Source organism: Netta rufina (assembly GCF_964035555.1).
Source record: "Netta rufina genome assembly, chromosome: 1".
Taxonomy (NCBI): domain Eukaryota; kingdom Metazoa; phylum Chordata; class Aves; order Anseriformes; family Anatidae; genus Netta; species Netta rufina.
The window spans coordinates 163,876,076-163,901,686 of record NC_140123.1 but is presented as its reverse complement, the minus strand read 5'-3'; the positions used below and the strand labels follow the sequence as shown (position 1 = coordinate 163,901,686).

The window sequence follows — 25,611 nt, the reverse complement described above, 5'->3', positions numbered from 1 at the left end:
AAGAGCATGTACTATTACACATACAAAATCATATGGTGTTTGGCTCAGGGTCATGCTGAATGTCCTACTTGTTAATACAGTACAATTTCCTTGTCATTTACCTTCTAAAGCCTGGACAAAATCAAGCGTTAATGTACTGTCCACCTTCATCTGCAACACCTTAAGAGGAATGTAAAGCTTACTATTGTGGTTCTTTATTTTTTTTGCTAAATTTGTAGGAAATAGGATGTATATGTAATTTTAATTCAGCTGCTCTATTTCATAATGAATATTTCTAGTAAAGGTCTTTTACAATCAGTTTCTCAGAATACTGTGGTTTTCTGAAAGCCAGGTTTTCAGATCATCCCTGGATCCCAGCTCATGCTGTCAGGTTCTGTGACCTGCAACATGCTCACAGAATGCTGGAATCCTGAGAGAAGCAGTGAACATTGCTTGCAGCAGAGAGCTGCAGAGAAATTTACCCTTCTTCCTGGGCCCCTTGAGAAAATGCCGGAGAGTTTCTGCAACTGAGAAAACTAACAAAAATTGCTGGACTAGAAAGCAGAACCAGAGAAAAGGTCTTGGAGGGCACACAACAGGTTTTCCATTGTTTTTTATTTGTAGATATAAAGATTCTCATTATAAAGATTCTTCTTTATTTGTAGATATAAAGATTCTCACTGAAAATTTCATCACATACATTGATAAACATATATTTGCCTCTTTTCATCCCTTTACACTGTGAAATGCAACTTTAAGATACCTTTTAGAGCTATGGAGAGTATCTAGCTGAAGGGCCATGGAGCAGTAAATCATATAGACAGAGGAAAGCAGCTGAGTACTAGCAGGCAGGCAGCATTTGTGTGGACAGAAATAAGCTTTTGGTATACAAGAGTGGGCTTTTGTGTCTGTGTCTATATACCTATGAACACATGTCTTGTAAGAGTCTGTAGCCTCTGAGAGCTCTGGTTTATTTATTTTTTAGTTCGTTGCTCTCTTTCTCAGTTAAGTACATTTTTACTCTAGAGAGAGACCTTTTTCCCAGTAGGTCATCTTTATCCTCATTGCTTTTTCATTAGCAAAAAGCAAGAGCCTGCAGTTTGTGCACTGGGTGTAGATACAGGGGAGGGTAGCGATGCCATTGCCAAAGTGCAGTTCAGAGCTGCTGAGAGTAGGAGCCCACAGTTGGTGAGGAGGCAGGTGCCTCCACAGCGTGGCTGAGATCCCCAGTGTTATCTGACAAGGTCATAAGCACCTATTAAGAACAGATAAGGTAGGCTACAAACACAGATTCTCTCCTCACACAAGTGCTGTTTAGACAGTCACAACTAAAATTACATAAAATGTATGCATGCCACCAAGACAAACATCTTCCATTTTTAGTAGTTGTTTGTGAATAGCAGTTTATCCTAAGCATCCCAAGCCATGCACATTTAACTAGGTATGGAAAGCAGAGTGTTCATGTGAGAAAGAAAAGCAACATATTGCACAGCAGCTGTTTCATCTTCTTATAGCCATTTAAGTGTGTATCTTAACTCAAAAGTCACGTCACTTTTAATCCCAGACTACACCTTTTGCAATAAGTTCTTCCCCAGATTTCAGTACGGGCCACAGAAGCTCTGGTTTCTTCCAGTGCTCAAAGTCTTTCTTGTCCACATGCTCTAACTCTTCAAGATGGATTTCCTGTGTGTGCCAGATAGCTTTAACTGGTGACTCCTGAAGAAGCATCAGACAATAAACTCTGCAGCACTGCAGTGCAAACTGGTTTTGAACGTTATTTTCCAGAGTAACATTAGCTTGCTGAAAATCAAATGAGAACAGTTGTGAAAGCCTTATAGTGTTACTTTGATTAGCATACATTGCCTCCCTCTGTGCTCATTCTGTGCAGATGCTCCGCATGAGCTAAGGATTGAAGAATTTCATTTGTGAAAGCTGGTAGTGTTAAAGTGGGACAGGCAGGGGTCCCAGGGTCACCTTAAAGGATCTTTTATTTACTAAGTCCTGGATGCTGGAACGTTCCAGCAACCAGAAGCTGTCTGTATTTCCTCGTATTCAACAGAGTTCTGCAGAGACCTTGACAAGGTTGAGCTTTTGAAAAGGCCCAGCAAACTTCAAAAGGAGGAAGCTGCTCTCTGGAAGCTTCATATGTACCTATCTCCTGGATAAAAAGCACTAGACTATAGTCCATTTGTATAGCAAGGGGTCTTGGAGCACATCAACAGCTTCTGCAAACTTTCCCTTGCATCCCCAAGGGAACACTGCTTGTGTTCAGGGTCTGCTCTGATATAGCATGCTACAAAAACAACAAGGCTGGTTGAAAGAGTGATATAAGAAGTTATGAGAAGGCTCAGCAGGGGCCTCTACCCACATGGCCTCTGCCCGTCAGCCCAGCAGTTGTTTCAAGTTTGGTGTTGGCTGGGTGCTTGCCTGAGCTATCATGTAGGGATGCCTGTGTCCAGCCTTGTACCGTTTTTTCTGATCCACGGACTGAATTCTCAGCTCATCTTTGACTTGCCCCATCACTGTGGGCTTGCCTGGTGATTGCTACTCTGTGGCTGACCCTGATCACCATCACCAGCCCTGCTCTGCTCACCTGGTAGGACTGCACCCTCGTTAGGGAGGGCATTGCCCTGCCTCTCCTGCCATTCCTCACTGTTCCTGATGCAGTTTTGGGAAGGTTACATGTATCTCTGTGCATGCCAGCGGGTATATGTGGGAGTATACGGGCTAGAATACCCTCTCTACAAGTGGAAAATAATTCCAAGAAGAGAGACCTGTCCTGTTTTGTACAAAACTGTGCAGACATAACCAGAAAACTGAATCTTTGCCCCTATTTCTGGGCTGTATCTTTACTTACCTTAGTAATTTTTTTGTAAAAGTCTGACTGCTGTTGGCAATAGGCATTTCTTAAGAGTTCTGTTACAATTGGCATCAGCTCCTACAAACCAAAGACAGCACAAAGCAAGCTTAGCATGTGATGCCAGCAGTGCAGCCCCTGAGTGTGTTGGGAAATAATCTGGGAAAATTGTGTTTCCCAGATCATGTCAATCAGCAATGGAGAAACTTCCAGTTTCAAGATTTGGAGGAAGGTCCTATAAAAGCAATATGCATCTGGGAAATGTCTTCTGCACTTGTTTATGTGCCTCAGCCAGCCACATAATTCAGACATGCAGCATATGTCTGTGGGACACAGAAGGGTTGCTGAAGATCAACTTTCCACTCCCCCATCCCTCTCAGCTCATGACATTCCCACTGTCATCACCAGTATACTTTAACAGTGTCCCTTGCAGAAACTAAGCTCTAAATGAATGGCAGGCACAGATAGCCCCGTTATCCCACCGCCTGGTCCCAGTTACACAGAGAAAATAAATACTTGTTTGCAGTTGGCCATAGCGTAATTCAAAACATCAAGGACATTAAATATGTCTTTTTTTCTCATCTCTATGTCTTTCTCACAGGCGTCAAACAGCTTCTACAATAGAAAAACAACAGCTGATCAGAGCAGCAGTCACAGTGAAACGGAAAGCATGGTGTGAGAAACATGGGCTGAAAACACATCAGCATTAGAGTAAATTGCAGGGTCCCTAATTGACTGAAATATGTCTTTAATACTTGGGAAATAAACTGTTTCAATGAGCTGTCTGCATGTTGAAGTCCATTCATCAGCATCTGTGGGTTCCTGCCATTACAATCAATGGTAATAATGGTTTCATCTCAGTTTTGTCCTTTAAGGTTTACCATTTTCCTTTAGATCATCTCAGAATCAGAACAAAGAGTCAGACATCAGAATGGGATGTTCTATCTAGTAGTTAAAGCATTAACCAGAAGAAAAATAGACTGATTTCCCACTTGTCCTTAATATGGGTGATAAATGGGACTGGGATTTGAACATGCCTTTTGGAAAGGCAAGAGGAGGCAGGTCTTTGTCAGTTTACTCTCTACATCACTACATAGGCCCTGCTGGACTGGTAAATAACAGACAGTAACATAGTACCCAATCCTGTCTGATATAGAAGTACTAAATACTCAAAGCCTGCTGTACTGGCTATAGCACATCAATTTGATAAGATTCAGGTTGATAAAATGGACAAGAACAAACCTTAATTATGCTTCTGCCATTTTTATATGTCATGTTGGTTGAGTATTTCTTGAATTTTTCCCAGTCATGTAGCCTAAGCATCTCATACAATTGCACTACAGCAGACAAGCGTGAAGGGTCATTCATGTTCTCTGATTGCTTGTGCATGCTCATCGTTTTAGACAAGAGCTCGTTGTATCTAGAGCAAGAAGGGTATTCAAAAAGTTAACTAAGACAAGATGAATAAGCATAATAATAGTGAATAAGCATAACTATTTTAATTAATCTATTTCAGGAATACCATATTTTCTACAATGCACTTCTCAGCTATACCATACCAGGTGGTAAGCAGCTTTTGTGTGGGAAAGAGTACTTTCATGTCTCAATTTTGCATGGTCACAGTGATCAATGAATGTGATTTGCATGTGATCAAAGAGCAGTATTTGGACTATGTCTTTGTACGCTGATTCTTTTTATTAACATGTTCATCCTGGGAACATCTCCTTTCCTTTGTAGAACAACCCAATCCATCTTCAGTTATCAATCAGTTATAAAGAGATGCTGACAGGCCAAAAGTCTGAGGAGAAGGTGCCTGCACTGCCTGCTCAGAAAAAAAGAGTCTCTAAGGACTGGAGAAAGCAAGATGTGTGTGGCTTTTCAGTGTAAAAACACACTGCATCAGAAATCTGAATATATATGTTACCGTGTCTCTAGTCGTCTGATCTTCTCTTTCATCTTCTGATTTTCTTCCTCAAGCTCTTTATGGGTGACCCTTCCAGAAAATGTTCTGAAACAGATTTATTTCAAGAGGTCTCTTCATCTGTGTTTGGTTATTGGATAACAGCAGACTTGCTCCTGCGGTATCACCAACATTTCAGCAAAAACACTATGAGGTGGGAGGGCGCAGAGCACCCAGGAAGGATTCCACATAACCAGCTTAACAACCTCCCCCACCTAGGTTTTATACTCAAAGCAAGGGCAGAGCTATCTACAGCACAAGAAAGAGAGGTGGGGCTGTGAGGATCAGAGGTGAGACAAGAGAAAGACAATGGGCTTGAAAAAAAAACAAAAGTATTCTCCACTGGTTAGTATCTACGCTCATCTCTTCTCTAGTTTTCTTCATTTTTAATATCAAAACAGCACCAAACATCCCAAACTCTTCAGAGAGTTTCTGTCTTCATGAATTCCTTTCTCCACAGATATCTGGGTAATTGCAGTCTCTCTCCAGTGGGTGAAATTCTCCCATCTCCAATGCCTATTCTTTAGGTGATACTGCTAGAGTTTAAAAAAGCCCTTTCTAAATGATAACCTAGATATTTGGTCTATAACATACTCACACCATAGAACTGTTTTGTTTTGTTTTTTTTTTTTTTCCCTTATCATTCACCAGTTTTTTAGAGGTTATGTTTCCTTCTATATTTTAGATCTCAGAGCAAATACATTCAGTTCTAATTAAAAGCACACCTCTTGTCCCATGGTTCTTTCTGCTCCTTTCAGAGTAAGGCATACCATCTTGTATTAATATTTTGATCTTGTGAATTATTCCATCAAGTCTTTATGCTGTCAATTAAATTACCTTCATTAGTGCACGCAGAAATATTGTGTTCAGAGGCTGTCTAAATTTGGAGGTGGTAAATGTAGTACGTTTATTGAAGGAAAATGACTGGCTCTAGGTGAAAGGAGGATACTGAAAAGCACAAATTCAGAAAATCCCAGCACTTACTGCAGAGAGCCCCCTTGTTGCTGGTTGTAAGGAGGATCAAGTTTGCTGGTCTCCTGCATCTTGGAAAAATCAGATACAGTACTCTGCCTAGAAATGGAAGAAGCAATCTATGTTAAACAGACAGACCTGGGAATAAACAAAGAATAAGGACCTGAATGTGAGAGGTGTGATCTGGATCTATATTGGTTTCCTGACAGCCTTCCATAATTAAGCAAACTAACTCACTTAGTCACACAAGTGACTAAGCTTGATCATTATTTGAGTCTAGGTCCAGGGTCTGGGAATCGCTGCCTTACATAAACCCAAGTCTAGAACTTGAGTCACTCCTGAAGAAAACTCTATGGTTTCAGAAAGTCTGACTGTTTCTCCTGCTTGCCTGTCCTCATTATCAGGCTACCCATGAGTGATCATCTGCAAATCCTTAATGACTCTACTGATACTCCAAAAAAGATCAGAAACTTTAAAATACTACAACTTGTTCTCAGTGAAATCCCAATAGGAAAGCCTCTTCTCCAAAAAGCTGTGTATAGTTTAGGAAGGGTTTGGAAATCCAGCCATACTATTTGAAGTTTATTCACTCCTGGCCTTAGTTACTGTGAATGATCTATGTTTGTATTTTTTTTCCCCAAAAAGTGATTCATTAGGCTATTATTTCTTTTCCTTTACTCCTGATCAACAACTTCCCTCCTTCTTCTCCATATCCCAGCTACATGTCTTCCATTGATGCATGCGTAGCTTACGACGGCAGTTTTCACAAAACAAACAAACAAACAAACAAAAACCATGACTGACTACACATCTACTCCAAATGTCTTCAGAGCTGCTTTTACCACCTCTCCTTTCTTTGTTGGGCTGGATGCCTTTGTCTTGGGCAATGCTCTTGCTAAAGGAGCCATTACCTATTCATAAAAGTATTTGCATAGAAATGAAAGTTTATGTCTCAAGATGATTTAGAATCATAGAATATCCCAAGTTGGAAGGGACCCATATGGGTCATTGACTCCAACTCCTGGCACCACACAGGTCTATCCAAAAAATTAAGACCATGTCACCAAGTGCACAGTCCAAAAGCTTCTTAAACTCCAACAGGCTTGGTGCTGCGACTACATTCCTGGGGAGCCTGTTCCAGTGTGTGACCACCCTCTCAGTGAAGAACCTCTTCCTGATGTCCAGCCTGAACCTCCCCTGTCACAGCTTGACACCATTCCCACAGGTCCTATAGCTGGTCACTAAAGAGAATAGATCAGCGGCTGCCCCTCTGCTCCCCCTTGTGAGGAAGCGGTAGACCGCAATGAGGTCTCCCCTCAGCCTCCTCTTTTCCAGGCTGAACAGGCCCAGTGACCTCAGCCACCCCGCATACATCTTCCCCTCTAGGCCTTTCACCATCTTTGTAGCCCTCCTTTGGATGCTCTCCAACAGTTTCATGTCCTTTTTGCACTATGGTGCTCAGAACTGCACACAGTGCTCAAAGTGAGGCTGCACAGAGGCTCAGAGAAGGACAATCACCTCCCTCGATCGACTAGTGATGCCATGCTTGATGTACCCCAGGATACAGCTGGCCCTCCTGGCTGCTAGGGCACACTGCTGGCTCATATTCAACTTGCTGTCAACCACAACCCCCAGATCCCTCTCTGCAGGGCTGCTCTCCAGCATCTTGTCACCCAGTCTGCACATTTAGCCAGGGTTGCCCCATCCCAGGTGCAGGACCTGGCACTTGCTCTTTAAACTTCATGTGGTTGGTGATTGCCAAGCTCTCCGATCTGTCCAGATCTCTCCACAAGGCCTTTCCACCCTCAACAGAGTCAATAACTCCTCCAAATTTAGTATCATCAGCAAATTTGCTCAAAAGACCTTCCAGCCCTACATCCAAATTGTTTATAAAAACATTGAAGAGGACTGGCCCTAAAATGGAGCCTTGAGAGACCCCACTAGTGACCATCCACCAGCCAGATGTGTCCCTATTTACCACAACCCTTTGAGCCCTGCCCGTCAGCCAATTGCTCACCCATCGTGTGATGTTTTTGTTTACCTGTATGCTGGGCATTTTGTCCAGTGGGATCCTATGGGAAACTGTGTCAAAAGCTTTACTGAAATCCAAAGAGATCACATCAGCTGGTTTCCCTTGATCACCTAGATGGGTGATCTCAGCATAAAAGGAAATTAAATTTGTCAAACAGGACCTACCCCTTGTGAACTGCATTGTCCCCCAGGAGCACTTCAATAAATTCAAGGATAATCTTCTCCATAATTTTACCGTACACTGACATGAGACTGACAGGCCTGTAGTTGCCAGGGTCCTCTTTCTTGCCCTTCTTGAAAATCAGTACAACATTTGCCAACTTCCAGTCAACTAGGACCTCTCCAGATTCCCAAGACCATTGAAAAATAATTGAGAGAGGTCCTGCGATGATGTCAGCCAGCTCTCTAAGCACCCTGGGATGGATCCCATCTGGACCCATGGACTTGTATGGATCCAGGTAGGGCAGGAAATCCCGCACATGTTCAGGGTCAGTTGGGAGTGTATCATTCCCACTGTCACAATCCTCCATCTCAGGGCACTTGGGGTCCCTAAGCCCATCATCAGTGTTGAAGACAGAGGCAAAGAAGGCATTAGATGTCTCTGCTTTGCCTATGTCCTTGTCTGTGAGGTGACCATCCCCGCTGTGAGAAATTAAGTTGTGCTTTTGCAGTAGAGAATTACTTTTCTGTATTCCAAGTAGTCATGTAGTCATAATAAGGAGAAATGCTAAGTAGATAAGTGGACAGTAAAAGGCCTCACTCTTCCAAAATAAGGTGGAAGCTTGAGAAAAACAGGATGAGCAGTGTGGGAACAGTACAACAAAGATCACAGGTTCTCAAAACATAATAAAGGGGAAAAAAAGGGGAAAAGGGAGAAATTAAAGGGTTGAAAAAAAAGAAAACTTGTACTTATATGGTGTAGAGGAGCGCTGAGTAGCTTGTGAACCTGTAGTACTCAGCCAATGAGGAAACAGGGGAGGTGATCAGGTGTTGAGCAATAGAGAATAAAAGGTTATGATTTGTTTACTATAATGTGCTCCTAATTGGCAGGACACCCACCACTGCAATTGCAAATAAAATAGTTTCACAGAAGATCCTGTCTGAAGAAAATTATTTGAGATTTTTCACACCATCAAGTAGCAGACCTATGTTTTCTCTGGTTCCTCCTTTTTCTATTCACATATAAAAAAAAAAAGCCCCTTTTATTGTCTCCCACAGACCTGTGTGGCTTCAACACTAAGTGAGCTCTGGCTGCATGAATTTTCTCCCTATGAACATGAACAGTATTTCTATAGTCCTTCCATGTTGCCTGACCCTGCTTCATGCAGCCATACACTTTCTTTTTATGCCTAAACTCTAGAAGAAGAACCCTGGTCAGCTAAGCTGGCCTTCTGCCCCACCTGCTTGACTTCCGATATTTTGGAATTGCCTGATCCTGTGCTTTTAGGAGGCAGTGCTTAAAGACTGACCAGCACTGATGGACACCAATACCTTCAAAAGCACTTTTCAAGGAGACCTTGCTAACTAGTTCCCTGAGTAGCCTGAAGTCTGCTCTCCCCATATCCAGGGCTGAAGCTTTGGTGGCAGTTTTCCTCCTGTCACCAAAAATTTTAAACTCAGCCACTTCATGGTCACTATGACCAAGACAGCCACCAATTGCCACATCTCCCACCAGACCCTCTCTGTTCTCCAGCAACAGATCTAGGTGGGCACTTTTCCTAGTTGGCTCCCTTAGCAACTGCACCAAGAATTTATCACTGAGTTGCTTTAGGAACCTCCCAGACCTGCTCATTTCAGTCGTGTGGTAATCCCAGTTGATCTCTGGCAAGTTGAAGTCCTCCATAAGGACAGGGGTAGCTGATCTCAAGGTATTTCTTAGTTCCTCAAAGAATAATTCATCAGTGTCATCATCCTAGCTGGGTGGTCTGTAATAGACTTTATTTGTTTGTCCCTTAATCCTTACCCAGAGGCTCTCAACTTTGCCATCGCCAACTGCAAGTGCCATACAGTCCAGACTCTCGTTCATGTACTTTGGCACCCCACCATCTCGTCTGCCCTGCCTGTGCCTCCTGAGGAGCCTGTAACCAGTACTGCAACACACCAGTCACAGGACTCATCCCACCAGGTTTCGCTGATGCCGATGGTATTGTACTTCTGGGACTGAGCCAAGACTTCTAGCTTATTCCATTTATTCCTCATACTGAGTGCATTTGTGCAAAAGCACTTCAAATGCACCTCATTGTACACAGCACCTCGTGGAGCAGACCAAAGGACCTCAGTAGCACATAGTCCCTCTGATTACAGCATTAAAGCACTATCAGAAGGACAGAGGCAAACATGACCTATGCCCCTGATCCTTTAACCAGTCACCCCAAAGCCCTAAAGTCCCTTTTGATTGCTCTTGGACTTCTCCTTGCTACTTCATCATTACCGGCCTGAAAAAACAGTAGTGGGTAGTAGTCAGAGGGCCATACTAGGCGAGTGACTTTCCTGGCAATGTCTCTTACCCAAGCCCCAGGGAAGCAGCAGATTGCCCTGTGGGTTGGTTCTGGACAGCATATCAAGCCCTCTGTCCCTTTCAGAAGGGAGTTCCCCATAACAACAACCCTACTTTCTTTCTTGGTAGAAGATGTAGTGATGTGAGGGGTAGATTGCCTCGCCTTAGGCACCCCTTCCAACCGGGATGGGCTTTCATCTACATCACTGTTTTGACTGTCAAGTTCTAGAGCCTCATACCTGTTACGTAAGGCTAGTCAGGAAGGTGAGGTGGGCAGGGAGAGGACTCACCTACCACCCGAGCAGAAACCTTCCCCCTTTGTCCTAGGTCCCCTCGTACTGCCTGGTGGGATGGGGGAACCTTTGTCTATTGTGTAGTGGCTGCCTGGTGGGATAGGGGAGCCTTTGTTTCTTGTGTGGTGGCTGGCTCATGAGTCTGCCTCAGGGTGGGTAGAGTATGCTTCCATCGGTCAATTTCCCTCTCTGACTCCCTGAATTTCCCTCTCTGACTCCTCTCTGACTTGATTTCCTGTAATGTACCCTGTACCTTGAGCTGCAATCCAAGACAAATCTGTCTTGGATCTCAAGCCTATCTATGAAAATGGAACCAAATAGAAGAATGAAAGTTTGGACCACCCTGCAGAACAGTTCTGATAGCCAAGGTTGAGTATGTTTTCGTGACAGTTGCAGAAACACATGATTTCTCCCTCATATGTATTCTTAAAATAAAGAATCATGGTACCTGTTGCAGTTCTCCAGAAATTGTAGTCGAACCTCAACATTGTCATACCAATCTCTCTTCTCACTGTCCATCAGTCCATTGGGGAAGAAAGAAATTATAAGACACATTACAGTCAGTAAGAAAGAAAATGTTAATTAAAGACCTATGAAATGCATAAACTAAAATTCCTCCCTCCAGTTCCTTATCAGCTTCTAGCTGATTTAAAAAACAAAAACAAACAAAAACAAAACAAAACAAAACAAAATAAAATAAAATAGAATTAAAAAAAAAAAAAAAACACTATGGACCAAAACTTCTAAAGACTGTGTTTTGCCAGGTAGGTGGTTTGTGATTTTCTGAGTATAAGGACAGGGCGAAGCTAGCACTGCAAATAAAATACTGTCAAAGTGTAAAAGCTGTATGCTATATGATGCCGATTAAACAGCTTCCGTAAGCTGTCTCTGGGTTCCCAATAGAGCCCCCACAAATGCTGGTGCTAAGCCAGAGACACCCTTGTTTGGCTTGTTTGTAACCTCCTGTCCAACCTGTACTAGCATACACTAGATGCAACTGATCATCAGGGTCCTCATTGGTTTTACGGCAGAGAAGGGACTGCTCTCCGTAGGGCATTAGTGCCAGCCACCAGCAGGTGAAGAACCTGCAAATGACTCGGTCCTCCCACCTTTGGAAGCAAGGCTCAGCAAGGACTTGGAAGCATGGAGAGCCCATACCAGTCCCGGGGAAAGCACTATTCTCTCAACATTTTCAGTGTATCCCAAGGTTAGGGAAATCATCTGGAGACAGTATCCCTAAAACAGAGGTGAACTTTCAGAAGGTTGCAGACAAGACATTGATATTTCTTCTCTGGGGACTCTCACCACTCGTCAGATCCCAGTGTTAGCCCTCTGCTTTCTCACGTAGCACACTCTTGCCAGACTGAGGACAGAAGGAAAAGGTGTGACAAAAGACATCTGCAGGTTAGGGACGAACAGAGTTTGCAGAACTGGTAGAGAAACTGAGTGAGAAGGCTGGAGAAGTGAGGGAGCTAGGGAGAGCAAGCACACCAGACAGTTGTGGCAGGAGGGAGAGGGAACAGAGTCCCAACCAGCTCTCCCACCTACATGTGGCCAGAGTACATTTTTCAGGCTTAGCACCGTTATTCCTGCTGAGGCATGCTCAAAGGATTGGCTTGCAGGTCCCTGGCAACAAGGAGGCCTTGTCTGCTTGGGCAGACTCAGGCCTTTCCTTGCTGAAAGAGGAATGTGGTCAAATTCTCTGCTGGGTTTCTGTCCCACAAAGCAGAGAGCCCCCTCAGAGCTATGAGGAAGGACTGTGCCTTCCCTGGCTCCAGCGCCAAAGGCTGTGGAGAAAGTGTGTTTGTTCCTGTGTGCGCATTGCACCAAGCATATGGTTCCCGGACACCCCTGCACAAACCTGGCCAGTAATATTCCCAAGTAGCTGTCAGCAATGATAGAGCTTGCCTTGGCCTGCGGGTCTCTAGCTTCTGCTACTGAAGGCATGGTGGGAAGTTGAGGGAATTGAACAACACTCTTTTTAAAGAAGAAACCTGGCACACATATGGGCACTATGAAAACTTGTGCCCAAAACTGTACTGTCACAGGAAACCTTTTCTTGCTTGCTTGTTTGCTTTCCTTCCTTTTAGGGTTAAGCATGTCTGTGTCCCAGCCCATGCATGCCAAAGCTGGGCCGTGCAGGGGATGGCACTAGGCCAGGAACTAGCTGCATTGTATTTTTCTTGGTGGCACTGCTAGCCTCAACAAGCTAGATTATGGTCTTAGGGTAGCTAACAGTCCATATGGATCTGCTTTTATCTCTGGAAAGAGCCCCTGAGTTTCCCTTCCAGCCAAAGAGGTGACTATTGTCCTAACAACCCTTGCCATAGAAGCTGGGAACATGAAGGACAATAGTGGAACTGCATGGATCCATAATTCTGGACCACCATAATGAGGATATAGAAGATATTTTCCGGTTGCCAGACTCACCTAAGTTCTTTTTCCACCTTCTCCAACCTTTCCATCACATCAGGATATAAGGCCTCTGTCCTTGAAGTCATGCTTCCACAGGCTGATTTTTGCCATGATGTATTTAATATTTCTCTGAGGAAAAAAAGCAAAGGGAACTCTTAAAATGAAGGGAAAAAAAGATCACATTCTCTAAAGAGGTACCTTATAAAAGACAGCCAGCCTCATGAGCAGATACTCCATGGCTACATCCATGCTAGTGAATAGATCAGAGCCAGGGTACAGGCTCCAGGGCACATGATGGCACAGAACATTCCTGGATGCAGTTTTGGCAGAAGTGAGATAGCCCTGTCCCCCATGATGCCTAGCATAGTTCAGGGGACAGTACAGGCCAGGGTTTCCTAAAAGTAGATGGAGGATTTGAGCAATCATTAGGGCTGGATGAAGTGGGCAGGAAAAAGGGAGACCTCCCAGAAAAGAAACAAAACCCAGAACTATAGAGTGTGGGGAACAAATGCAGGTGGCTGGTGTGCTGAAATCAACTTTGTACGGTATGTGTTGTTTTTGTTTTTAATAGAGAAGAACAAAGCAATATGTTCTCAAGGTGATTTTAATTTCTAACCTACTCTGCGCTCTGTTTCCCGATGAGAACCCCAAACATCAACTACTATTGCAAAGGCAATCCCAGGTTCAGGTGCTCCTGAAGCTCAGATACAGGTAGAGCAGACAGCAAGCTCCTTCCTACAGCAAGGCAGCATTAGGGGAAGCCTACGCATCGCTTTATCTACATGACCTCTGCAAGGGGCTGTCCTACCCCTCTCTCCCAGGACTCCCCCATTCCTCTCCTGCTGAAAAGGATTTTGGATTTGTTTACTTGAATGGCTTGGTTTTCAGCTGTATCACTTGATTTCCAGCCTTTAACTGAGGACACTTTTTTCTTTTTTTTTTTTTTTAATTTGAGCTCGACATTTCAGTATAAAATCTGCATTTATTTAAGTCAGCCGTTCCCCTTAAAACAAAGGAGCACAGAGAGGGAGCCCCCGAAGTCTAGGATCTGTCACGCTGTTTATACTGTTCATTCCAATTTCTTTTAATTTCACACATATTTAAGGTGTGCCTTATCCCTTGGAGCTGAATTTGATCATGGGAGACTGACTGACCCTGTGACTCCTCAGGGAAGCACCACAGAACAGGAGGTAGGAAACAAAGCTGTTTGAAATATTTCACTCAGGAAATGTTTGCAGTTCCCTTCCTGCAAGCCCCCAGACCTACTAGGTCTAAGTTTGAACTTTAAGTCTAAAGTGTAAGTTTAGCTGGAGACAACCCCTGTGCAACATACCTGTCAACTTCTGAAGTCACCTCTCTAGGATAAGTGTTCATATTCTCCATGCATCCCAAGTTGGTTGTAGGAGAGAAAGCCGGGTCAATCCACGAGGTTACAGGAGGAGAAAATGTTCAAGTGAATGGCAGCACTGTGTTCCTAGGAGCGCAGACAGCAAATGCAAGTGCCAGGGAGTTTCTTGCTTACATACTGTGAGATTCAGCCCTCCCTTTTACAAGAAAGGGTACTGTTTCCTGGAATTGATGTCCGAATTTACTTCCCTTCAGCCAGTAGCCAGTAAAGACAGGATGGGGGTGGCTTCATGCTGCAGTAGTAGCCAGAACAGTTTCAATTTCATTCCAGTCTATTTATTCCTCTGTAACCCCAGAGCTGTGTGTATTTGTGCTGCTGTCAGACATGGCCAGTGATTCAGTCTTTGTCGTCGCTATAGATTTTGGCACATCCTACAGTGGGTACTGTTTTTCCCTTGCTTCGGGTACAGACCAAATCCGCCAGGTGTTCTGGGGAATAGAGCATGGTCTCAAGACCCCGAAGACGCCCACATGCATCTTGTTCGACCAGAAGAAGGAGTTCAGTAAATTTGGCTATGATGCTGTGATGAAGTACAAGAGCCTGCCCTCCAGCGAAGCTGACAAGTGGTACTTCTTCCAGAACTTCAAGATGAGACTGTACAACACGGTATGTAGAGTGATTACTGCTAATGCAAGTCAGAGCTATTTGTTTATTTAAGGGATGTGGGTTAAAGGAATTGGTGAAGGGGACAGAGTAATCTGGCTGGCCAAGATGAATGAACAGAAGTCAAAGGGCATTTTGATAAACAAGAAATGATTTACATTCTTAATTAGCTAACGGCTTCACGAGACTGCAGACCCCGTTGAAGCCAAATACTTGTTCATAACAAAAAACTACCCTGCTCTAGAACTTAGCAGAGAAACTAACCTCTTTCTGGGACTTTCTACCTCAGTCTTGTACATAGAACAAAGGAAGTTTCTTGTAATTCAAGATGGGTTGACCCAGTGTCAGCCTGTCTTTCCCTCCCCTGAAGGAATGTCCTCAAGCCGTTTTTATGGGTGTCTGTCTTTCAAGCAAGTAGTAGTTACTGTTTTTCTCCGACGGCTCTGTGCTAGTTCATAATTGTTCATGGCTTTTTCTGGTAAGGTTTCTTCATCCAAACATCATGCTACCTCAGGGCTTCCTTGTCTGTGCTCTGTGGTCCTACAGCACCTCCACAGGTCTTCCACCTTTTTCTGCTTTTTGCCTACTGAGATTAACTTTTCCTAAGAGTCACCATCTGTCACCATCTGCTTTTATTAATTCACTTTGGCTCTGTGCTTTTCATTTTACTTTGTATGCCCTCAAAATTGGTGTTTCTCCACTATGAGTGTTTGCACAAAGTCTTACAACTTGATGTGTGCTTGCTACTAATCCAGAGAACAGAGTCAGCCCCAGATGAAGTGCCTTGTCTGCTCTTTAGCATCCTCCAGTGCTAAGCAATGAGTGCTGATCCAGGTGTGGGGGAGGTGGGAGGCTGCCGTAAGGACTCCCCTCCCCAGGAAAGGTGTGAACGATGTGGTCTGACATAGTGTCACCCATGGAGTGATAGGCTCTCGCTCACTTTTGGGGCAGGAGGTTCTGAAGAAAGATTTTAGTTCAAGCCCATTTCTCTGTACCCACAGAGCAAATGGTTAAGGGAAATATTAGAAAGAGACAAGAAAGGGAAACAACAGTTCCTAGACACCTACCTTGTTATTTCTGAATCTCCACAAAAAGTGCCCATGGAGAAAATGCATCACCTTCCGTTGACTGAGCCAGGAACAGTGACAGGAAATTAGTTTATAAGTAAAAATAAACATAGATTGCTTTTCCTTCCAGTGGCTGCACAGTGCCTTTTCTGACTATTATAGCTGGGCAGACCCTGGACCTGCCTACTTACCTCCATTGTCTGTAAAGGGTCCCAAGTTCATTAATTTGTTTATCCAGTTGATGATTGTTCTGATTTAGGGCCATCTTTCGTAGAATCATAGACTCATTTAGGTTGGAAAAGACCTTTAAGATCATCTGGTCCACCCTTTAACCTACCACTGCCAAGTCCACCATTAAACCATGTCCCTAAGCTCTACATCTACACATTTTTTGAAGACTTCTAGGGATGGTGACACAGCTAGGCAGCCTGTTTCAGCCATCTTTGATGTCTGCTGAAGCAGAACAAAGAGAAATGTGCAGTAAAGGCTGGCTCACAAAACTTTGGATACAGGCAACAATTTCCACATTTCTAGATAGAGCAAGGAAGCAGGAACTGATGGAGGAAGTTTGGGGCTCCTGGAAGAGACTGAAAAAGTGTCAGAGCAGCCACCTGCCTCAGGTTTCACATATACCCAGACAGACACATAAGCCCATAAACCAAGAGGACACATTACAGATAAATCGTATCAGAACAGAGGGGTATTTGTCTGTATATTTTTCCAGTATATATTTTGTTAACTACATACACCAGAGCATAGGCGCAACCTGAAATCTCTGTACATATGCCTGGGAAATATAGGATGATGTGACATAGAAAGTACAATTCTCCCTACTACTGTTCAGGAGGATCTATAGGGTCTTTATGAAAGTTGGAACATGAGGAGCAGTCGACTTATCAACCACATGGGTATTTTGCCTATTGAAAGATTATAGGCAAGCAGTTTGGTAGCTGACCTGCATCAATTAGACTTCAGTTAGCTACATAATGAAGCCATTTGGGGGAATTTACTGAGATCTGGAGATAGGACCTCATTCTATAGCATGTTCTGTGCAGTGCTCAGTGTAAAGAGGACAGAACTGTTACTGGGACTTCTACATTTAACCCCAAGACATTTTTACTGTTTCCTCTCAATTGTAGAAAGTCACTTCTGGCATGGAGATGGAAGCAAGCAATGGAAAGACACTTCCTGCCCTGATGGTCTTCGCTGAAAGCCTACGCTACATGAAGGAACATGCCCTGAACACTGTCCAAGAGGCCTCTTTCCACACCGTCTGTGACCCCCAGGAGATCACCTGGGTCATTACTGTCCCAGCCATATGGAGTGCAGCTGCCAGGCAGTTCATGCGGCTGGCAGCAAAAGAGGTAAAACCAGTGGTTATCCCACTTCCTCAGGTTATCTTCTCAGATTTCTTTACCCATCAAGGAAGAGGAAATGTTCTTTTTTTTTAATCAACCTGCATTTCAAATTTCTATCCATCAGGGAGATGAATCTCCCCTAATATGTGTGTAGGGGGATGTCCTGAGCTGGAAGTAACCACTGCTCTGCCCCTTCTCCTGCCACTGTCTAGAAATGAGCCCACAGAGATCAGTGGTGCAAGAAGCATTACTCCAGGGTGGATGAGAACAGCCTCACTAGCAGATGATGTTCATGCAGCAGTGATCTTGCCACCTTTCCCGAACTGACACTTCTCTTGTGATTTTAGGCAGGACTCATCTCTGACATGATTTCTGAGAAGCTGATTATTGCCCTGGAGCCAGAGGCTGCATCACTCTGGTGCAAACAGCTTCCACAACAAGGGTTTATCGTAGAGGCCAGTGACAAGAAAAAGTTTGAAGACTCCCCTGGGATCCAGTATATTGTTGTTGACTGTGGAGGTAAAGTTTTCCCTGTTCAACAGGTACAATCTTTGCTGGGCATGGAGAGTGGCTGTTTTGCTGCGTCTAACACAGAGGCCCCCAAAAGGACTGCAGAGCAGTCCCAGAGCTTGAACTCCACTACTGTGATTGTCATGCCATTTTTATTTTAATTTTTCTCTTCATGAGATCCCATGGGCAGGCAGCAAAATGGGAAGACAGGGCAGGTCTTCTAAAGGTTTGATCCATAGCAAATGGAAGTCAATGAGTGTCTGATGTCTTCCAGCACTTCGGGCCAGCCAGTCGCTGCACAAGCTCCTGCCATCATGCCACTCCATCCTGCTCCCTGTTCCAGCACCGGCCACTGACACACACCCAATTGCTGTTGTGTAGCTTCCTCTGTAGGAGCAAGTACAGTGCCCAGGGAACTGGCCAAAGCGATTAACTAGTAGGCCCTGTAGAATAAATAATTAAGAATAGTTGACAGAGCGCCACTTAGTAATTTCTGTTGTTTCCTGTGGGAGTTTTTTAGAGTGACATGAATTTACTGTCAAGAGCACTCTGGTGATTGTGAACGAAGACTGCCAAAGTATCAAGAGCACCACAGGTTTCTCACAGTCTCACCATCACTGTTAATTTTAACTCAGAGCTTGTGTAACAAAAGGCAAGAGTCAACTTAAATTTAGTGCTTAAATTTAGGAAATCTAAAGGCATACAGGCAATAGAGAAAGAGAGCAGATGTGAAAAAGAAGGCACCAGAAAAGCACACTTGGGACCCAGGAGTTCAGAAAGTAAGACTATATTCAGTGAAAAGTAAGGATCTTGTGTAATTCAGAGAGAATATCTAACTTGATTTGTCTGTGTGTATGTGTGTAGGCGGCACAATAGACATCACAGTACATGAGATCCAGGAAAACCATTATCTGAAGGAGTTACACAAGGCATCTGGAGGTGGATGGGGAGGCAACAGAGTGGATGAAAACTTCAGTGCATTCCTCAGAGAAATATTTGACGATGGTGTATGGGATGAATATGTAAAGAGACACCCTACTGAATTACAACACATGATGTACAACTTTGGTCTACAGAAATGTTCTGCCAGCAGGGAAGCAGTCTACATACGTTGCTACTACAACTTGACAAGAGTGGCAGAAAGCAGGAAGGAGATCTCTCAGTTCTTCACAAAAGTCACAGGAGCTGTATGGTGTGATGGGATGATCATGATTACATATGAGAAAATGAAGAGCTTTTTTGAGTACAGTATCAAAAATATTGTTGGTACTTTGAGGGAAATCCTTGACAAGCCTGAGATGGCCAAGGTCCAGTACATTTTACTTGTGGGAGGTTTTTCAACTAGCATCATCCTTAGGGATGCAATCCATCAGGCTTTTAGCACGAAGTATCATGTCCTTTGTCCCATGGAGGCCCAAGCTGCCGTTGCAAAAGGGGCTGTTTTATTTGGAGTCAATCCCAAAATCATTGCTTCGAGAATCAGTGCTCGGACATATGGTGTAAAAGTATACACAAGATTTGATGCTGCTATCCACGACTTTTGTAAACAATATGTCTCAGAAGCTGATGGATTTGTTTATTGCAAAGATATCTTCAAGAAATTGGTGGGAATTGAGGAGTCAGTGAATATAAATGAAGTTGCGGAATATATTTTTCAGCCAATAGAACCAGATCAGACATGTGCACATTTTGCTTTCTACTCCACAGAAAAGCAGTGTGCTCAGTATGTAGATGAGGAAGGGATGGAACTGCTTGGCTCATGCACAGTACCAATGCCAGACACAAGGCTGGGGAAGAATCGCAAACTGAGGCTGGATGTTAAATTTGGGCTTACTGAATTTAAAGCCACAGCTACAGACATTACTTCCAAACAAAGTCAAACAATTGTGATAGATTTTTTAGCAGTGTAAATGCTTTGTTCTTAGAGCAGCAGGGACAACAAATTCAAGGGACAGCCTAAGCAGTAGGTACCAACTACTACAATGTAAAATGGCAAATGGACCATAAAGTTTATTATCCAGTCTTACCCTTAATTCAAAATCAGGTCCCTTTATATGGAGTCCAGGTTTAATACTGCCAGGAGAGACATTTAAATGGATTTAAGTTTTCTTCAGAACATCACTTAGAAATACATTATGTATAATCAAAGGGCTCTTGTCCCAGTCAAAGGTGAAGCAGTAATTCAGGGACATTTGGGAGCTAGGATCCAAAACATATGACAGTGTTGTGTTTCCGTAAACCATTTGGTGGTTTTATCTCATTGACTGGGCATATACTACGGCTAGATTGTAATATTATGGATATGAATAGGGATTATGCATTTGTCTGAGCCCTTCTGTCCAGCTGAAGATACTCCCTATGTCACTGACTTGGGCTTAATGTTTTCTGTTTCCATAAAAGCTCATCTCTTTCCCTCCTGTCTAGAACACCTGTGAGCAGGCTCAGCAAAATGTGGCCTTTGTGAGCACAAATTTGCCCAGGAAAAGCATGTAACAATGAAGTGTGCTGGGTCTGTCTGGGATGCAGTTAACTTTCTTCATGACTCTAATGTTTGCATTTGTAACTTTACCAAAATTCTAGAATGTGATTTTAGTTACTCAGCTCCTGTTGCCTCTTACCAACTTATTACATCCAATTATACTTAACTTCATGATCTGCTGCCTACTCCTATTGGAATGAACCTTACCCTGCTGAAGAAATTACTGTTATATGAAGACTTGAAGCGGTTGATGAAACAAGTTTGAGAAAATGGACAAAAGACTCTGATTACTGTCCATCATGATATAGAAGAAATACATCGAGCGATGGAAAGAGTAAAGAAAGATGAACAGCACCATTGGTGGGACACATTGTTTGGATGGTCGCCAACTGCCACAGGAATCTTCAACAAGATGCTTCACCCTGTTGTTGTTTGGTTAATACTCGCTGCATTACGCTTTATACTAACAATTTGTTTGCATGTTAAACTCTGGACTATGATGAAATGTTTTGTATCCTTACACGAAATACATACACTCGATAATCCTCATCCAAAAAATGTATGTGATATACCCAATACATTCCAAATGTCATGAAGTTTAAGTGACTATAGTCATGAGGTGGGCTACACTTCCTTGAGCAGGAAGTCCTGCCTACACATGGTCAGGTCCACTACCCAATCAGGCCTCAAAACTGTTATCGTGTATGTGTGTGCTAAGGATATAGCTTCTCTGCCTAATGCTGACCTGTCCCAGTGCTAATACTCAGTCAGATACACTGAATTAAAAATCAGCATTGGAGTCTTAGTTAGCTGCAGTGACTATGTTAGAACCACTGCTATCCATCTACTTAATCCTTGTCAGTCATTACAACAGGATTCAGAGGATTAATCTGTAAATGTTATGCCGCATGCTATGTAAAAGATGAACTATTTTGAATACGATGCATGTGTTTTCATGTTTACAATCTTAAATGCACATTAAAAATACAGCAGAAACCTGAGTAGATTTCTATAGAGTCAGATCATATTTTTCTGTAAAATACGTAAGGGCTATTCTGGGTGGCTAAGGTCCACATGGTTTGCACATTCCCTGTGCCATTATTTTTGTCCTTCTTGCTCCCAGTCTGGCAGTGCATGGTCCCCAGACCAAACCTGCTTCAAGTCTATCTGTGCCACCGGAGAGATAAAAGGAGAATTTGAAACAGAGCACTCTGTATATTTCTTATCCTTTTGAATTTGTACTTTCGCAAGTGCAAAGTACAACACGGCTCCACTCAAGCTCACAGTGCTCAATGTAGGAGAGAACTGCCAGACACACTAATGAAAGCAACGTGGAGGAGATTGTAAGGTACTTCCCCATGCAGGACTATATTTTTTCATAGCTATTTTTTGCTTCTTTTTTTTTTTTTTTTTTAATATTATTTATTTATTTATTTATTTTAAATTTTAGAGCTGTGTTTACCATGACCGTGACATATCCATTATGTTCTGGTTGGACATTAGGAGGAACCCAATGCATTGGGAGAGAATTAAATTCAGCAGCTGCAGGTTTGTTGCTTCCTCTACAACTTGTCCTGCATGCAGGGCCTATTAACCAATGGTCCCACTATCGCATTAAACGGGATTTACCAGAGTCCAGTGTTTGCTTGTTTCACAGCCCTACTAAGGGCTTTCATTGGAACAGTTTCACAAACTTGAAAGTATTTGCAGTCCAGCATTTGCCTGTTTTGGAGAATCGCCAAGGGCTTCCACTGAGACAGTGTCACAAAGTTGAACATATTTAATAAAGTGACAGATATAACAGATTAGCAATATAACAGATTAGGAATTAGGAAACACCTAATGAAGCAAAAGGTTTCACTTGGGCACCGTGGCCCTCAAGATTCTCTTCTGCCATCAAAACAGGGCTGTCCCACCACCACAAGACTCCCTCCTTCAGCAACCTCTCATACCGAGCTTGAGGACCTCCATCCGCAAAGGCTGATTACAAGATAAACAGGAGCAGGCTGCTCAATGCCCCTTGGCAGAAGGTCGATGCTTGTCAGTGATGCTAACAAGTCTGACTGTTCTCCACATGCACAGGATAATCTTTCCCACACATCCGAGTCAGGGCTGGTGAGTGTTCTTTGCTTCTGGGTGTGGGTTGCCTGCAGATGGCTGGTGAACCTACGTATCAGTCCTTCCGTGGCACTGTGGGGAGGACAGTTACGGGCAGCCAGAATAGGGACCATGATCCAGATGTGGCTGTTGGGGCAAGGAGGGCAGCAGTACAGTACCAAAGTATGCTTTGGTACAGTTTTCTCTTCGGCTACTTGCCACCTTATGCCACTACACTGCCAGTGTCTTACTGAGCATTGACATTCCCAGTATTTGGAGAAAGAATTCTCTTTGCTTGTCTTTCTAAATTCCCCAGATATGTATTGTATTTATCGAGCTGGGGATTAACTGCTGTTCCATAATAACTAAGGTGGCTTATTGCCCTTAAACATGAAACTTAACATAGCAGATGACCAACTTTAAAGGAGGATCAAACGCAGACAGTTTTGCAGGACTTGTGGCCTAGCCACCAATGAGCTCTGCAGAGTCCTTGCTGCCGGAGTCTAAAGGAGCGGACGGCCAGAAGATGACACATACATCTGCCCCCAGCCCCATGTACCCCAAGGGGCCACAGAGCCTGCCAGCCGGCTGCTGTCTAAGCCAGATATTTCTCAGAAACTGAAAGGGAAGCAAGCCCGCTGTGCAGAACCACCACCATCACTCTGTGCTGCACCAGGAGGCAAGCCTGCTGCTCTGCTGGCAGGAAGAAGCTGGGCCACGAGCACCCACCCCACACTCCGCTCTCCTCCAAAGGCTCTGTGCTGTCCCCATTGGAACCCTCCCTTTCGGCTCTGTGGAGTAATTGCCTAAGGTGACTAGGAAAATTAAACTAATATGCACATCTTAAAGAGAATGTACAGCACTGAGGAAGCTTTTGGGGTGGAGTGTAGCTGCATTACCTAAGTGTTCCCTAGGCCTCTAACCTTAGGTGTTATCGCACTAGGGGAACCTGGTGTGCTAATTCTGAGAGGAACTGTACAGAGGGTGAAGCGGAGTGGAGACACCACGGCCAGGCTCTGTGATAAGATGGGAACTCAGAGGTACATTGGTAAATAGCTTATTTGCTATCCTGGGCCAACAGCCTGCCATGTTATTGACAAAATATTTCCTTTTGGTGAACTTTGCTCATTATAATATCATTACAATACCAAAACACACCTCCAGCCCAAAAGCTACCCACCTCCAAGTTGCGACCACCTCACACCGAGCACGTGCTCTGAATTTCTTGGAGCCTGTGCCTTTAAACAAAAGCGAGAAAATTTAGCAGCAGTCATGACAAAGGTAAGTATGACCAGAGTCACTCAATCTCCACCTAAAAGATAAAAGATAGAAAATAATATAAATTGGCCTAAGAGAGAAGGGATGTTAGGGAAGACACCATCGTGACTTCTGGGATCAGTCGGTGGGCTGAGTCTCCCTCCCCCCAAGTGGAACCCTCTGTTTTGGCTCCCGGCCTGGCAGCCGCCACCCCCTGTGACTCTGTTCTTGCTGACCCTTTGGCACCGCCACGGCAGTATTGTGTTGTGTTGTGCTGTGCTGTGCTGTGCTGTGTTGTGCTGTGCTGTGCTGTGCTGTGCTGTGCTGTGTTGTGTTGTGTTGTGTTGTGTTGTGTTGTGTTGTGTTGTGCTCGGCTGGCCGGCATTCACGGTTTGGCACCTGCCTTCACAGAGGCAGCAGTGCCACCAGCACTGCGTCCCCATTCACCCCCCCACCCCAGGCTCTCCTGAAATCTGGGACATTTTTCTGAGGATTTGGGGATGAGAAAGCAGAGGGCCACGCGGCTTTGTACGAGACCACTCTTTGTTGGTGAAAAGGGAGAGGGAAGCACAAGGGTGCTTGGTTCCAATGAAGTCCTTTGACACAAACATGTCCAGACCTGGTGCTGTGGCCTGAATTTCTCACAGAATAGCTGCAGAGCACACGGACGCCAGTGCCGTGTGGTGAGGCAGGCAACACAGATGGGTTATGAGGTGGAGCTGGGGCAACCCTTCCCTTCTGCCCCACTGCTACAAATTTGTAAGGACTGCTGTGCATTGCTCTCACCTCTTCCTGGTGAGAGGAAAGGAAGAGCACATGGTGTGAGGTGAAGGAGTTCAGAAACGTGCTACAAAGGCAGTGAGGTTGGCCTCTACCTTGCCGCTGTGTTAAGCACCTGTACTTTCTCTCTCAGTATTTTAAATGCTGCCTCAGCAGAGGTGTCACACACCTCCACCAAGAGGTCCCTGTGCGGTTGCAACCACCCCTTTCCATCTGCCCAGGGGACTGGGCTGGCTTTGCTCACTGTGACACACTTTTCTCCCTCGTGCCCACTCCTTCCCTCCTCCAGACTATCCCAAACAATAGGAGGTTTTGTCTCCACTCGGCATCCAGCAGCGGCGGTTCCTCAAGCCCCTAAGCCCTATATTGTGTGTGCGCCCTGGAGTTAACCAGCACATTCCTGCCAGAGGTTAAGCCTGGGTGCCACGTGGATAATCTGAGATTTTTTTGCCTCCTGCTCCTCCAAGTGACCATGACAATAACAGGCCCGTGTGCACCGGCTGTTTTCCTGCCCCTTATGTCTTCTATCCATGGATGCTTTGTCACGACCACCCACACAATGGTATCATTCAGCACTGGTGGTGTCTTCGACCTGCCTGGTCCCAAAGCTGGCAGCAGTCAGAGCGTGAGCCCCAACAGACCAGAGGGCTGCGAGGAAAGCAGTGGCCATGGTATGAGAGCGGGACCGGAGTGAGCTGCTAGAGCTGCAAAAGGGATCTTTGGAGTGCAAGAACAAGAAGGACTGGAAGCTGGGAAGGCAGGGCACCACGGTGGATGTCCCGAGCACAGCAACATTTTCGGGAACAAAGCAGGAAATCAGTGCTCAGGCAAGGATGGCATTTGGGAAAGAGAAGCCAAGTGCTGGCCTTGGCAGGGGACAGGAGGGAAGGAGAATTTACCTTTTTCTTCCACATTGAAAATTCCCTTTTTCCCCTTCTGTCCTAGACATCAAGCTCTTTGCTCTGGCACTGGACTCCAGGCCAGAGTGCTAGGCCTCCCTCCTCATGTGGTTGCTTTCTTTCCTGATTAAAAGTGATTAGGCAGCCCT

At 44.4% G+C, this 25,611-nt stretch overlaps 2 protein-coding genes across 2 annotated transcripts; one reads left to right on the top strand and one right to left on the bottom strand.

Annotated features, from left to right (window-relative positions):
* Positions 1–613: 613 nt before the first annotated feature.
* On the bottom strand, positions 614–14,482 carry LOC311210454 (uncharacterized protein). The gene is made up of 9 exons (XM_084288391.1): positions 14,338–14,482; positions 13,020–13,133; positions 11,038–11,100; positions 5,781–5,867; positions 4,761–4,844; positions 4,079–4,256; positions 3,353–3,451; positions 2,837–2,917; positions 614–1,779 (listed from the first exon to the last, which is right to left on the bottom strand). The coding sequence occupies exons 1-9, from the start codon at positions 14,385–14,387 to the stop codon at positions 1,534–1,536; spliced, it is 1,002 nt and encodes a 333-aa protein (XP_084144517.1). The 5' UTR covers positions 14,388–14,482; the 3' UTR covers positions 614–1,533.
* Positions 14,483–14,736: 254 nt separating this feature from the next.
* LOC311217389 (heat shock 70 kDa protein 12A-like) lies at positions 14,737–21,314 on the top strand (the record flags this gene model as incomplete). Its single annotated transcript, XM_084299417.1, has 4 exons — positions 14,737–15,018; positions 17,222–17,446; positions 17,788–17,959; positions 18,815–21,314. The coding sequence occupies 4 exons, from the start codon at positions 14,737–14,739 to the stop codon at positions 19,858–19,860; spliced, it is 1,725 nt and encodes a 574-aa protein (XP_084155543.1). The 3' UTR covers positions 19,861–21,314.
* Between the last annotated feature and the right edge of the window lie 4,297 nt (positions 21,315–25,611).